Below are 13856 nucleotides of genomic sequence, written 5' to 3' on the forward strand. Positions count from 1 at the left end.
CTGGAGACAAAGTGCCTGTGTTACTCTCTTCTTCTAGCTTGAAATTACTCACCAAGTGGCAAGGACCCTTCGTGGTCACACGGCAAATGGGGGGACGCTGACTATAAGGTTATATGGTTGTACAGTGGAGGTGCCACACAGCGGCCAGAAGCCGCCCCGGCCTCCGTCGGGCGGTGGGGGGCGTGGCAGGGGTGTGGTCTTCAGTTCTGCTGAAGGGTAGGTGTGGCTCATGGGGCAGTGCCGGCAGGTGGAAGTAATCAGTCTAATGAAGTCTCTCCTCTATTTATTGAGGCCGGGGGCCAGAGTGGAGAGGGTGGAGTCAGCTGGAAAGCTGGAACAAAAACTCAGCGTGTGCAAATGAAGTACACAGAAAGGAAACGTCACCCGGTCACTGTGTGGGTCCAAATCAGTCACAGGTGTCCACACATTTACAAAAAGCAACACATTACAGATGGTGTCATACTCACCACACTGTATAATATTCAATCCCGTTTATACATTCAGTGATACCATCTGTTAGATTTTGAACAATTGCAATGTTAATGAGTAACATGACGAATCAACGTGAAGCAGAGTCCAATACAATGATCAGTTGACCACAGAGAGGATGGCATGCTGGTTACTCAGTGTACAGTTTGCTGCTTTCACCATCTCCTTCTGCATCTTTGCTACAATGTACTCAAACAGTCACACTACAGGGTTCACCAATAGTTGATTCTGTTCATCTGGATGTTTTCAGTGGGAGAAAGGTTTCATCATCATCGGGTGCCTTCTCCAGTCTCAGCTGACTGCAGCTTTCCAATCTTACAAACAGCACATTAGCTTAATTACTGATCTTCCCTGTCTCCATGGCCACCTCTCTCTTTGCCACAACTCAGCAGTAAAGTGCTGCAGGTTTGACTGTCACCACGTTTCCCTCACTCATGATCTAAACTCTTTGCAACATCACCTCGTTCGTTAGGGGACTTTACTCGTTGAGTACCATCGCCTGAAGGTGGTGGCTGCAAATTCTCCACTCAGGAACTTTGCACTTGGCTTCAAAGTAAACCAGTGCAAACTGAAGGTCATTAGTTGATGAAGCACCGATCAATTCAGTCCACAAAAATGATGAACTGTCTGACTGCTGCTGTAAAGGGATTTAGGGCTGAATTTATCCTGCATACTAAAGACATTGAAGCAGGCTGTGAAAAAACTGCATCCCTCCAGTCTTTGTTACCATTCTGTCATTTCTTTATAATGACAACAACAAGCACAGTGTTGCTAAACACTGGGTGCAGTACCAGCTGTTATCAGTTCGTCTTGTGCTCCTGTCTCAAAAAAGGTGTTTTTTGTTTTGTTTTTTTTTGGGGGGGGAGGACTTTTCCTATTGCACCATTTACAGGAAAAAAGGGTGAGGGGGGAAGTAGCTTTGACATGTACTATGTCCTTGACTTCAGGGACAAAAAACCCATCGTGCTCATTTAGTGTCTTTAATCTGTCTTTGAAACTCGAAGAAGATTCAATATGTTGTGTATCAACGTGGGTGAGAAGGCGCTGGTGGAGGGGCGGGCTGCCCTATCTATATGCCTCCTGCTGGAAGTGACAGGGAAGATTGGTAAGGCCTTTAATGTGATGCAGTACCTGTCAAACCATCCTATCAAGATAAGATCTAACCAATCCCTGCGGCCCAACCAGGGCTTCACTGCACACTCACAGCAATGCTGTGGAGCCTCCACACACACAGACATGCACTGAGCTCATTATGCAGAGAGTTAAAGAGGCTGCAGTACATTTGAAGTTGCACAAATAGGAACTGAACTGCTTCTCTGGATCCTGTTTCAGGTACATTTGTGGAATCATCAGATTCATTGTGATCAGCAGCTAAAATAACCAATTCCCTTGCAGGGAGTGGGTAATGAGTGGAATAAAATGAATATCTGTGAAGTCATTAGTGTGTTTGCACTCTGTTGTAGCTCAAACAGAGTGCAGGTAACACCAGGTTACACTGCCATGACTGGGACACCGGCTTTAGTTTATGCCTCGCCAAGCGTCTTTCCACAAATACTGAAACAGGTCCTTTAAAGAGGATTAGTTCCTCCCAGTGCTGTTAACATCATGCTTTATGAGGCTGGATATATATGTTGCAATGTACTTTCTAGGTTGCATGTTTGTTGCAGAAGCAGAGGAAGTGGCTACACATTGATAAATGACCTTTCTTGAGGCATGCGCTACTTTGTTTCCCTTCTCTGAAATAAATGGATACAATGTGAAAGCTAGCTACTTAATCATTTTGAATCTGGGAAACAGTGTTGAACATAATAATGGAGAAATTCAGTTTCCTTTTTTATTCTTCCCTCAAATCATGGCCTCTAGTTAATCTGTTATCAGTCCTGCAGGCTCCTAAAACACCCTTAATTCTCTTTTTAGGTACATTTATTGTAGAATGATTTATTTTATTTTCTCACAGTTTTTCCATTACAGCACATTATAGCACAAAGAAAGCTGGACCTGAGTCTGAGTACTGATGTGTGTGATGTAATCAGTTTGTAACTTAAAGGATCAGTTTGTAAGTGCATGACGAGCATGTCAGGGGCTTCAACAGAAACCTATTACAAGAGCGCACTAAGGACAAGTACATGTTATCATTAGGGCTGCCACAATCGATTATTCTGATAGTCGACTAGTCGCAGAGTATTTCTGCGATTAGTCGACTAATCAGATCATCATCCATTGGACGTAAAACTACAGCTTATTGCACCAGCAGCATCTGCTCTTATATAACTATCATTAGCTTACAGCTTTAAGTGTTTAAGGTCTGTGCTAACTAAAAATAAAGACAAGATGATAGTTTATTAAAGTTTAATGAAATTTGCAGATTGTTTCGGTGAAGTTTAATAAACTCCTTGCTATCTAAAATATAACAGGACACCGGAGTAGATTCTGGAGCATCTCACACTTCTGATAATCAGCTGTCTGCTTGATGTTTATTCAGCTGTGTAAAAACTATAACTATAACTGATTTACTCAGGAACAAATAAAATACTAAAAAAAAGCCAAACAATAACATTGTTAAGTTATCTAAGTGACTCATATATCATGTTTAACCTGAGCAGCAAAAGACGGCGGTGGGTTTGAAAACGATTTGCCGGGAGTCCGGTGTTCTCACGGCTCTAGTGACCCTTGACCTCCCGGCTAGCTATCGAGCTAGTGGGTAACAGACGTCTCCAAAAACGTCGGAGCGCTTTTGAAAATATGCGGTGTCCTGATAAACTGAGCAGATATTTGAGGTTTACACAGCTACATTCTCACCTGAAAATATGTTAAACGTTTATTTTGTGACCCAGAAAGAATAATAAGAGTAACATTAAAACTAACTAGCTGCCGCCATTGTTGGAAACTGAGCTGGGCCGCGCTATGAATTCTGGGACACAGCTTCTTCTTCTTCGGGGTTTAACGGCAGCTGGCATCCTTGTACATGCAGTGCTGCCATCTTCTGTTTCAGTCCGTTATTACACTCTTAAATCCTGCTACTTATTCCTCTTACAAAGCTTCAAACGACGCGTCGACTATTAAATCAGTCGTCGACGATTTTGATAGTCGACGTAATCGTGGCAGCCCTAGCTATAATAGCACAGTATCTCTACATCTGCCCCAGTGAAATTCATGGATGAGCCAACTTAACAAACTCATAAAAACGGTATATTCTTCTAGCATTAAACACAATAAGCATTCCACTGAATGAACCTTGTTATAAAATGTGTGTCTGTGAGCTTCGGTAGAACACAGATGCTGCTGAAACCATAAAGAAGAAGCTGTACAGCACAGTAACCTTTACTTTTTTCATAAAGGTTAGAGGGAGTTTTATCTTGAATGCAGGGCATAATTGGTAGCGCTATACCGAGCCAAGAAAAGGCAGTGAAAACTAAACCTCTTCGAAGCAAAACATCAAAGTGATATCTGGCTTTGTTCTAAGACATTTGCATAAAAAGGGGGACAAATATTTAGTTTACAGGGATTTCCATATTAATGTGTCTGAGGATGTGAACTTAAGCACCTAGCGCATCGGCAGCAGCCAGCGTAATTCCTTCAGCACAAACAATTATAGCAGTCTGTCAGGTGTGGCAATAATTGGACAGAGAGATGAAGGAGGGGGAGGTCTGCCAGGCGCTCCGCTGGTACCCAAAATCTTCTGTTGGAGGGTGGACTACACGTTGTAAACAAGTTCTCACGTACATACAAGAAGAAACAAACAGGTTTCCTGCTCGTCACAGTGTCAGATTGGGTCATTAAAAAGTCATTAAGTCTTGCTTTTTAGTGACAGACTCCCAGATGCATCACGTTTGCCACCTTTCACAACATGCTGAATGTTACAGGAAGGGAGGTGCCACCCAGCAGTATAAACAAATTAAACATTATGTATTTCCTTCCCTATGCCTGCATTGCACACAGTCAGCACTTCTACTTTGTAATAACTACAGTTGTACACAGCTGGCAGAGCCCTCTGAGCTCCTGTCAGGTTTCTCAGTCACAGGAAGCCTGGGAGAAACGACGAGACGTTCCAGGAGTAACGTCGGCTATCCATGATGAAACACTGCACGTTATAAAAACTGTCAAGCAACCATTTTCACTACCAGCCTTAAATGAGACACACGGTAATTGGGTTTGCAGCATACATGCCAACCAGAAGACAAGCCATGCATCACCTTGATCCTGGGAATTATACTCCATCCATCCATAATCTTCCACGTGGCTGGAGCCTAAGGAGGATATTCCAAAAATCCACAAAGCATTCCCAGCCAATCCCGTCCAGTCAATCCTAACCAAATTCCCAAACCAGTTCAACTGGCTTCTTTGGACAGACTTGAGGCAGCAGCTCTAGTCCCAGATCGCTCCAGATGGCTGAGCTCCTCAGCCTATTTCTAAGCCTAAACCAGGTCACCATGTGGAGGCGGGGCCTCGTATTTATGATCTTAATTTTTGGTTATTTCTCAGATTTCATGATTATAGGTGAGGTTTGGGATGCAGATAAAGTAGGAAATCAAAAGCTCAGCTTTGTCTTCACCACGACAGTTGGGTACATCTGCATTCCTGCTAATCACTCATGAGTAAGATCTCCAAAAACCTGAAGGTGCTGGCTCTCATCCTAGCTGTTTCACACGGCATGCTGCAGGTCATGCTCCGATGAACCCAACAGAACCACAGTGATACATTTCTGAGCCAAAGTGGACGCACTCCTCAGCCTGACTATAGGCTGATTATTGTCCATGAAAATCAAGAACAGGATTGGACAAAGGGGCCAACCATGGTCCACTGAGTGCTCTGCTTTGGGCCAAGAGATCTCTACCTTTGGTTATACACGGACCTAATGGCCCATAGCAGCAGGGGCCCTATTCTCCTGCAGTACAGGTGCCTCCAGGGCCGTAAGCGTTCTTCAAGTCTACAAAGCACATGCAGACTGTTTGCACTGTTCCTCCTAGGTCCAAGTTTGGACAGCTGGCTGGAGGTTCCCTTCCAGCATCCTGAAATAAACTGGGCAGAATAATACCTCAGTAACTGGAGCACACGCTCCAGGTAACCAAGACCCCACAGTGTCTAGTCTTTAGCATCACATCCAAACCCAGTGTCTTGGCTGCAGGGAGCTTCTCAACTCCCCCAGTGACCTCTGCCAGCATACCAGTATAATTCATAAGACTTTCCCACAGTCCTCAGGCTCTGCTTCCTCTGCGTCGGCTACTTTGACTGGAATGAAGCGTTCCTCAAAGTACTGTTTCCACCACCAACAGCATCTCAATATCAGGTCATCAGAGTCCTTCCTGACTGCAAATGGCCTGTGTCAAGTCCTTCCAGGACAGCTTGCCAGAACTTCTTTGTGGGCTGCCCAAAGTAGTCCTCCATGGCCTCCCTTAACTGTGCTCAGACTATTTTTTTTTCTTCAGCAACTGCCAGTGCCACAGCCCTTTTGGGGCAATACCCATTTTCTGCTTCACGAGACCCCTGGGCCAACCAAACCAAAGAGGCTCCTTGATCAGCTTTATGGCAAAAACTTAGAGATACTCAAGCAGAATAGCTCTAGTCCGGCCACCCAACACCTATTTTACTCCTAGCAAAGTATCATAGAAATAAACAGATATTTATTTAACAACTTTGTGGTCAATTTTCCAATTTAGAACCCCCACTTTACAGTTCTGTATTTTGACTGTGGGAGTAAAACCTAAGCAGAGAAATGGGGTTCACACAGGAGCCCTCCTGGAGTGAGGCGAACGTGCTAACCACTGTATCACCACACTGTAGCAGCACGCTGGAATAGGTTGTGCTTTGTTAGTGCAGTACAGTACAGTGTAACAGTAGAGGGGAAAACTGAGTTTCCAATAATATCCATTGACTTACTAAGCGTGCACGAAAAGCTGATGGAAACAGTGAAGCTTTTCTTTTCTTGGTGAATTAAGTCCTTATACTGTAGAATCAAAACTCATCCATCAGCAGCCACCTTCAAAGGGCCTTGAGCAGCTACTGGAGCAGCTCTTTTTAAAGCATTTGAATGTCATCGGTCACGTGAGGATTAAACCTTCATGCACAGAATCACCGAGGATAAAAACACAAACGCTGGTTTGCTTAACAAACGTTTTCCTTGAAAGTTCTACTTTCTAGCATAATTACTGCTGTGGCACAGTGCTTTCCACGAGCGCCATGTTTCTCTGCTAATACCTCTGGTTTCATTCTACATCTATCGTTAAGCCCTGACCACATATGCAGTCTGCTGGCAACTACACAGACAGTCAAGAGGCTTCAAACTTGTGCACTGCAGCACAACTTCAAGGTGTACAAAGAGCCCAGTCAGCCCTTCTTCAGTAATATCAGCTCAACCTGCAGATAAATGGGCTGTGAACCGAATAAACAGCGGTCACATGTACAGCCCAGTTTTCAATTACCTTGCGGTTAACCTCGCCAAAGAGGTCAGAGTCACTGCTCAGCACAGCAGCTCGTCCCTGCCGCTGTGTTTCAGTGCTGCTCCGTGCTTCTCTGCTCTGACGTCTTTACCACACTGTTCCTCCTCACAAACACTTGGTCCAACAGTGCATCGCTCCAATCACATTTGCATTAGGACAAGATGGTGAATGGCCTGGTCTACGTGGCGCTCTAACTGGTCTAACTGGTCCACGTGGCGCTCTAACTGGTCCACGTGGCGCTCTAACTGGTCTAACTGGTCTATGTGGTGCTCTAACTGGTCTACGTGGCGCTCTAACTGGTCCACGTGGCGCTCTAACTGGTCCACGTGGCGCTCTAACTGGTCTAACTGGTCTATGTGGTGCTCTAACTGGTCTACGTGGCGCTCTAACTGGTCCACGTGGCGCTCTAACTGGTCCACGTGGCGCTCTAACTGGTCTAACTGGTCTATGTGGTGCTCTAACTGGTCTACGTGGCGCTCTAACTGGTCTACGTGGCGCTCTAACTGGTCTAACTGGTCTATGTGGTGCTCTAACTGGTCTACGTGGCGCTCTAACTGGTCCACGTGGCGCTCTAACTGGTCCACGTGGCGCTCTAACTGGTCTAACTGGTCTATGTGGTGCTCTAACTGGTCTACGTGGCGCTCTAACTGGTCTACGTGGCGCTCTAACTGGTCCACGTGGCGCTCTAACTGGTCCACGTGGCACTCTAACTGGTCTAACTGGTCCACGTGGCGCTCTAACTGGCTGAGAGCAACATTCACAGCTTCACACAGATTTCATGGAGTGCACTCACACTGTGGGATCAGCTTTGGGACTTTGGGAATCAAACTACTGACCTTCTGATTGGTGCATGCTGAGTTCCTGCGCCTCGTTCTAATGAATTCCTCCTCTACCTTTTATAGAGAAACAGTTTGTATATAACTGCAAACCCTTCCTTACTGGCTTTGTGAAGATTCATGGCGATGATAAGATATTACTGCTGATGATGGTTTACAGGCCAGGCAGGTGAATTATTAACTCTAAGAGCTGCTATAAATAACCACCACTGAACAAAGCAGTCATGCATATGGACAGCATCCTTTGGCTCACTGCTAATGTGATTTACACACACGTCAGATTTATCCATCGTCTTCTTTTCATCTTCTCATTACTCTCTTACGTATACAACTCAAAGGCGGTGCTGAGATGTATATTTATGCTACACGGGCCACATGTGCTGCTGTGTGTGATGCATGATCCAAAGGCTTTCATGAACTGGGTGCACACTGAGATCATTCGGGTCCAAGGACACATTCATACATGTATTTGGTATTTTGGCAGATTTTTCTGGATTCACATGCAGTTCACAGAATAAGATGCAAGGTTGAGTCAGTGACAGGCTAAAAATAGACTTCTCCACTTATTAACATTCCTCCATGAACTGACATGTGACAGCACTGCATCACACTGGCTTATTGGAAATTAAGTTCTGTCTCTTTCTACAGTTGGATAATCACTCTCTATGGGAAATATCCAGGTTGCTTCCTGCGCACGTCAGTCATCATTACAGGGAATCAGCAGCTCAGACAGTGAACTGATGATTGCTTATCACAGCAACAACATGCCAGAGGGACTGGATGTGTCTGAAACATGACTGGGACCTGTTTGCATCAACTGGACACAAAGACCAAACATCAGAACTTGTTTTTCAAAGACTGTATATTTAATGAAAAATGTAAATTATCAAGTGGGATCATGAGGTGATGTGCTTTGCCTACAGAGAACACTGTGGCCACGGCGTCCATGCTGCTCTACCCCACTTGAAGCTGCACACGGCTGCTCCTACCATTATCCTCCAGGGCCGCCACAATCGATTATTCTGATAGTCGACTAGTCACCGAGTATTTTTGCGATTAGTCGACTAATCAGATGATCATCCATTGGAGTAAAACTACAGCTTATTGCACCAGCAGCATCTGCTCTTATATAACTATCATTAGCTTACAGCTTTAAGTGTTTCAGGTGCTAACTAAAAATAAAGACAAGATGATAGTTTATTACATTTTAATGAAATCTGCAGATTGTTTGAAGTTTAATAAACTCCTTGCTATCTAAAATATAACAGGACACCGGAGTAAATTCTCGAGCATCTCACACTTCTGATAATCAGCTGTCTGCTTGATGTTTATTCAGCTGTGTAAAAACTATAACTTTAATCTCAGCCAAACCGATTTACTCAGGAACAAATAAAACACTGAAAAAAGTCAAACAACAACATTTTTAAGTTATCTAAGTGACTTATATATCATGTTTAACCTGAGCAGCAAAAGACGGCGGTGGGTTTGAAAACGATTTGCCGGGAGTCCGGTGTTCTCACGGCTCTAGTGACCCTTGACCTCCCGGCTAGCTATCGAGCTAGTGGGTAACAGACGTCTCCGAAAACTTCGGAGCGCTTTTGAAAATATGCGGTGTCCTGATAAACTGAGCAGATATTTGAGGTTTACACAGCTACATTCTCCATGAGAATATGTTAAACGTTTATTTTGTGACCCAGAAAGAATAATAAGAGTAATATTAAAACTAACTAGCTGCCGCCATTGTTGGAAACTGAGCTGGGCCGCGCTATGAATTCTGGGACACAGCTTCTTCTTCTTCTTCGGGGTTTAACGGCAGCTGGCATCCTTGTACATGCAATGCTGCCATCTTCTGTTTCAGTCCGTTATTACACTCTTAAATCCTGCTACTTATTCCTGCGTCTTTTGGGATCTTACAAAGCTTCAAACGAGGCGCCGACTATTAAATCAGCCGTCGACGATTTTTATAGTCGACGTAATCGTGACTAGCCGACTGTGCGGGGCCAGATTCAGTACTGGCCCCGCACAGGGCTAGAGCCCCCTGCTCCACACTCACCACAGTAACACCTTTGTTAAGTTTGCAGACGGTGGTGGGACTCATTTCTGGAGGGATGAGCACGCCTACAGGGATGAGGTGGAGCAGCTGACAGCGTGATGTAGGAACAACAATTTGGTCTTGAACACCACAAAGACCCCTGAAAACATCCAGATGAACAGAATCTACATTTTAGGATTTCCTCACCTGGATGATTGCGCGTGCATCGAGACATCAGGGAGGACCTGACATGGGAAACACCGCTGAGGTAGTGAAGAAGCTCCGAATAAGACCCGACTCTCAGAGAGAATCACACCCTGACTAACTGCTCAGCTTTTCAGAGATCCCACAGTTCCCACAGAGCAGGCCATCACGTCTGGGACTTTGTCCCCTTGATAATAAACACCTTCACTTAGAAACTGCATTTTGTGTTTAATGGTGTTGTCTTTGACTATTTTAATTTGTTTGATGATCTGAAACATTGAAGTGAGAAATATGAACTGAGGACGGGGAACGAGGAGGAACACTAACCTGTCTGATGGTCCGGGCCACCAGACTCTCAAGAACCGGGCCTCGATCTTCATGCAATAGATGGACTTCATCCAAGATGAGGAGCCGCACAATCTGTGACAGAGCCACATCGCCAACACTCTTCCTGGTCACAACGTCCCACTTCTCCGGAGTCGTCACCAACATCTGAAAACAGGACAAGGTCCTCTATAGATGATCATGCGTTTCTCCCCTTCAAGAACATGTTCTATAATAAAATGTATGTTTCTCCAGTAAAACGAAAGGAAGTGCAACATCAGCAAACCTGAAAAACTAAACAAAGAATCAAACATGACACGAGCCACTGCTGCAGAGCGTCATAGTGCGTATGGTGCATTTGTCTGTAATGTATTTGACAAACATCGTCCTTTAGTGGAAATCACTGAAAAGCATCACGGCTCAAATAGGCCACGGATCACAAAGGCGACAGATGAACAGAAATAATCTATGTAAGAGATTTATTAAGTACAAGTCATATAAAAATAGATTAGTAAATATTAAAAGTACTACCACACATTATTGGAGCAAAGCAGGAGTGGATCACAACAAACATGGAGGTTATTAAATCGTATAATCAAAAAGGGCTCGAAAAACAAGACATCCAGAATATCTTAGAAAAGATGAAGATTGTGCTTCATAAAATTAACGACACTGCAAATGAACTGAATGATTTCTTTGGACATGTTGGCTTTAATGTAGCACAAGAAATTCAAGAGTTAAGAAATAATAATGAGCTAAATAAACACATTACTCAGTTCATTGGTGCTGTGAGTCACAGAGGAATACTTGATGTTCTGAAGACAACTTTAAAAAGGCCACTGATTGTTTCAGTATTGACGTGATATTAGTTAAACGTATTGTAGCATAGTGCAAACTTTCACATACATGTGTAACCTGGTACGTTTCCCTCCAAAATGGAAAAAGCCACAGAGAGGGTTAGGGTTACCCACAACCGACTACAGATCAATAACTCCACAGTTCTCAGAAATCTTAGGAAAATGATCTGTTAATAGACGTGGTAAATATATTGAGAAACATAATAAGTGATAATACGGCAGAGCGGATATGCAACAGATAATAAGGAACATACTGCTGGTGTTTTATACACTTTAACATTGATCATATTATATTACTGAATGAACTAGACAGATATGGCATAAGAGGGATCGCATACACGTGCATGAAAAGTTACCTGGATCAATACGTGCAAATCTAATCAGCTGAAGGTAACCTGTGGTGTTCCTCAGGGCTCTGTGCTGGGCCCTAAACGATGCATGTTATATATAAATGTGTATTGTTTGCTGATGATACCACTGTGCATCAATCAGATAAAAACCTAGAACAGCTTCTGACTGCAGTGGAAACGGAGGTAACTATAAGTTATTGTTAAATATAAAACAAAATGTATTATTTTTGGCACCAGACAAATGAAACGTGGCTAAAATCAGGGTTGAGCTGAAACTGAAAGAGTGAACGAGAATAAATGTGTTGGAGTGATAACTGATGATAAGCTGAGCTGGAAGTCTCATATGAACCATGTGAAACAAAACCTGTCAAAAACCATTAGCTGTTAGCTATGTAGAGAATAACCAAGCAAAGCATGAGCTGAACAAGAAATCATTACTTTATTGTTCTCTGCTTCTCCAAATATGACTTATTGTCTAGAGACACGGGCTAATGCATAGCCAATAGCTTTCTGATTAGCCTGATCTGGTGTGGCGGATCATTGACAGATCTGAATGCTCGTCAAAATAAATCAATTTTAAAAGTGTGTAGACGGTAATCTGGATACAGATCCCTTTATATACAGTGACAGTGTGAAGAGCTGCACCTTATTTTTCATCGTATAGTAAAGTTCTGTATTTACATGTAAAGGTTTGTAGGTTACATCCCTCCATCCTGGGCATGAGCGCTCTTGGATTGAGCCCAGGCTGTTGGGCTGCTGCGGTCCTGGGCTGCAGGGTAACGACTGACTCGGTCATCTACGGACGTCTCGGACACGTCAGTGAAAAGAGGAGCTGAACCCCACTTCATAGTGAGCTGGACAGACGCTGCACAGGCCTGGTAGATCCAAGAGTTTGATAAGAGTGTGCTGCAGTTTCTTACAGCGACCTCCAACTCCCACCTCCACCAAGAGCTTAGTTGGCGTGTAGGCCTGTGGGGGCTGAACCCCGGCTGACAGGTACAGGTGGGCCAGCTGGATTACAGCCTTGTGGCTGCCGAGGCAGAGACTCGAGAGTGGGAGTTTAGTGAGGCCATGGAAGTGTTCAGTTTGCCCACAGTGTGGTCGGACTCGGTGTTGTAGCTGCGCCTCTGTACACCACCACAGCTGTTTAGGAATTACTGCCATTTTTATGCAAAGTCCCCCACCGTCAGAGACTGAACAAGAACTACACGACGGCAAGTGAGGCCTGTTCCCTTCACCTGCCTGACTGATTCTAAGCAGCTGTGAGTGTTGAACTCCTTCAGTAGCTGTTCACGCTCGGCATGAGCACAGCTGTGAGAGAAGCAGGTCCTCATTAGGCTGACAAAAATGGTAAAAATGGTCAAAAGGCCTGCATTTGTATAGCGCTTTACTTTGTCCCTATGGACCCCAAAGCGCTTTACACTACATTCACCCATCCACACATTCACACACTGGTGATGGCAGCTACATGTAGCCACAGCTGCCCTGGGCGCACTGACAGAGGCAGAACTAAAGCCAACAGAGGTCAGATAAACAGTGTGGTACAGTAAAGAGAAGCAACGTGCTGGCCAGCTCAGCAACACCCGAATTTAATTTAAAAAAATCACAAAACACAAATTAAGTGGATGACGTTAAAATTGTGTCCTTGGTTAATACAAACGTCTCAACAGCCAAGACGAAGGTGTGTTACTTCAACTCAACAAGAAAGTGATTGGATACGATTTCACAAAGTAAGAATGACCCACAGCATCAGTCACGGTCAGTCACCTGACCAAGGCCCTACACAGCTGACACAGCTCTGACAGACAGAGTCACGTCCGTCACACGTACTGGCTGAACTGGTTTTGGAAGAACTCAAGTTTATGAATGGAACTGAAAAAACAACAACAGACAAACAAACCCACAACAGATTGTTGTTAGTTAGCGGGGAGATGCAGGACTGTCTACATGAATTTATTTCACTGTTGTCATGGCAACGTGCACTTTCCTTTCACATCATCTGTTCTCATCTCTCTCAGCTCCTGGTGACACTACGACAGCACCGGCCACGCCCACGTTGAAAAGCCACTAATGAATATATCAGCTGTGCTAGCACTGGCATAATGCTTACACACGCACCAATCAGCTGGTATTTGTTTACTCGAACACATCTGGAAACATCTGGAAACATCGGTCACACCAAGACTCCCACGCTGTTTGAAGCCAAAGCAGCGTCGTTCCTACAGATGATCTTAGATTGATGGGCGGTCACTGCACAGGTGCCCACAGATCTGCTCCATCACAGTAATAACAGGTAATGACAGACGTCAGACTGTCCCACTGTGTGC

General features: G+C 44.4%; 1 protein-coding gene across 1 annotated transcript in view; it reads right to left on the minus strand.

The window, feature by feature from the left end:
* Window positions 1-13856, minus strand: part of ascc3 (activating signal cointegrator 1 complex subunit 3) — a 158477-nt gene that overhangs the window by 68002 nt on the left and 76619 nt on the right. The window contains exon 12 of the mRNA XM_085366077.1: window positions 10326-10490. Within this exon, the coding sequence (XP_085222203.1) occupies window positions 10326-10490 (165 nt within the window). The remainder of the gene's footprint in view (window positions 1-10325; window positions 10491-13856) is intronic.

The sequence above is a fragment of the Diplotaxodon limnothrissa genome, linkage group LG11 (genome assembly GCF_057381915.1).
Source record: "Diplotaxodon limnothrissa isolate DT_005_m linkage group LG11, D_limnothrissa_male_GT1.1, whole genome shotgun sequence".
NCBI lineage: Eukaryota > Metazoa > Chordata > Actinopteri > Cichliformes > Cichlidae > Diplotaxodon > Diplotaxodon limnothrissa.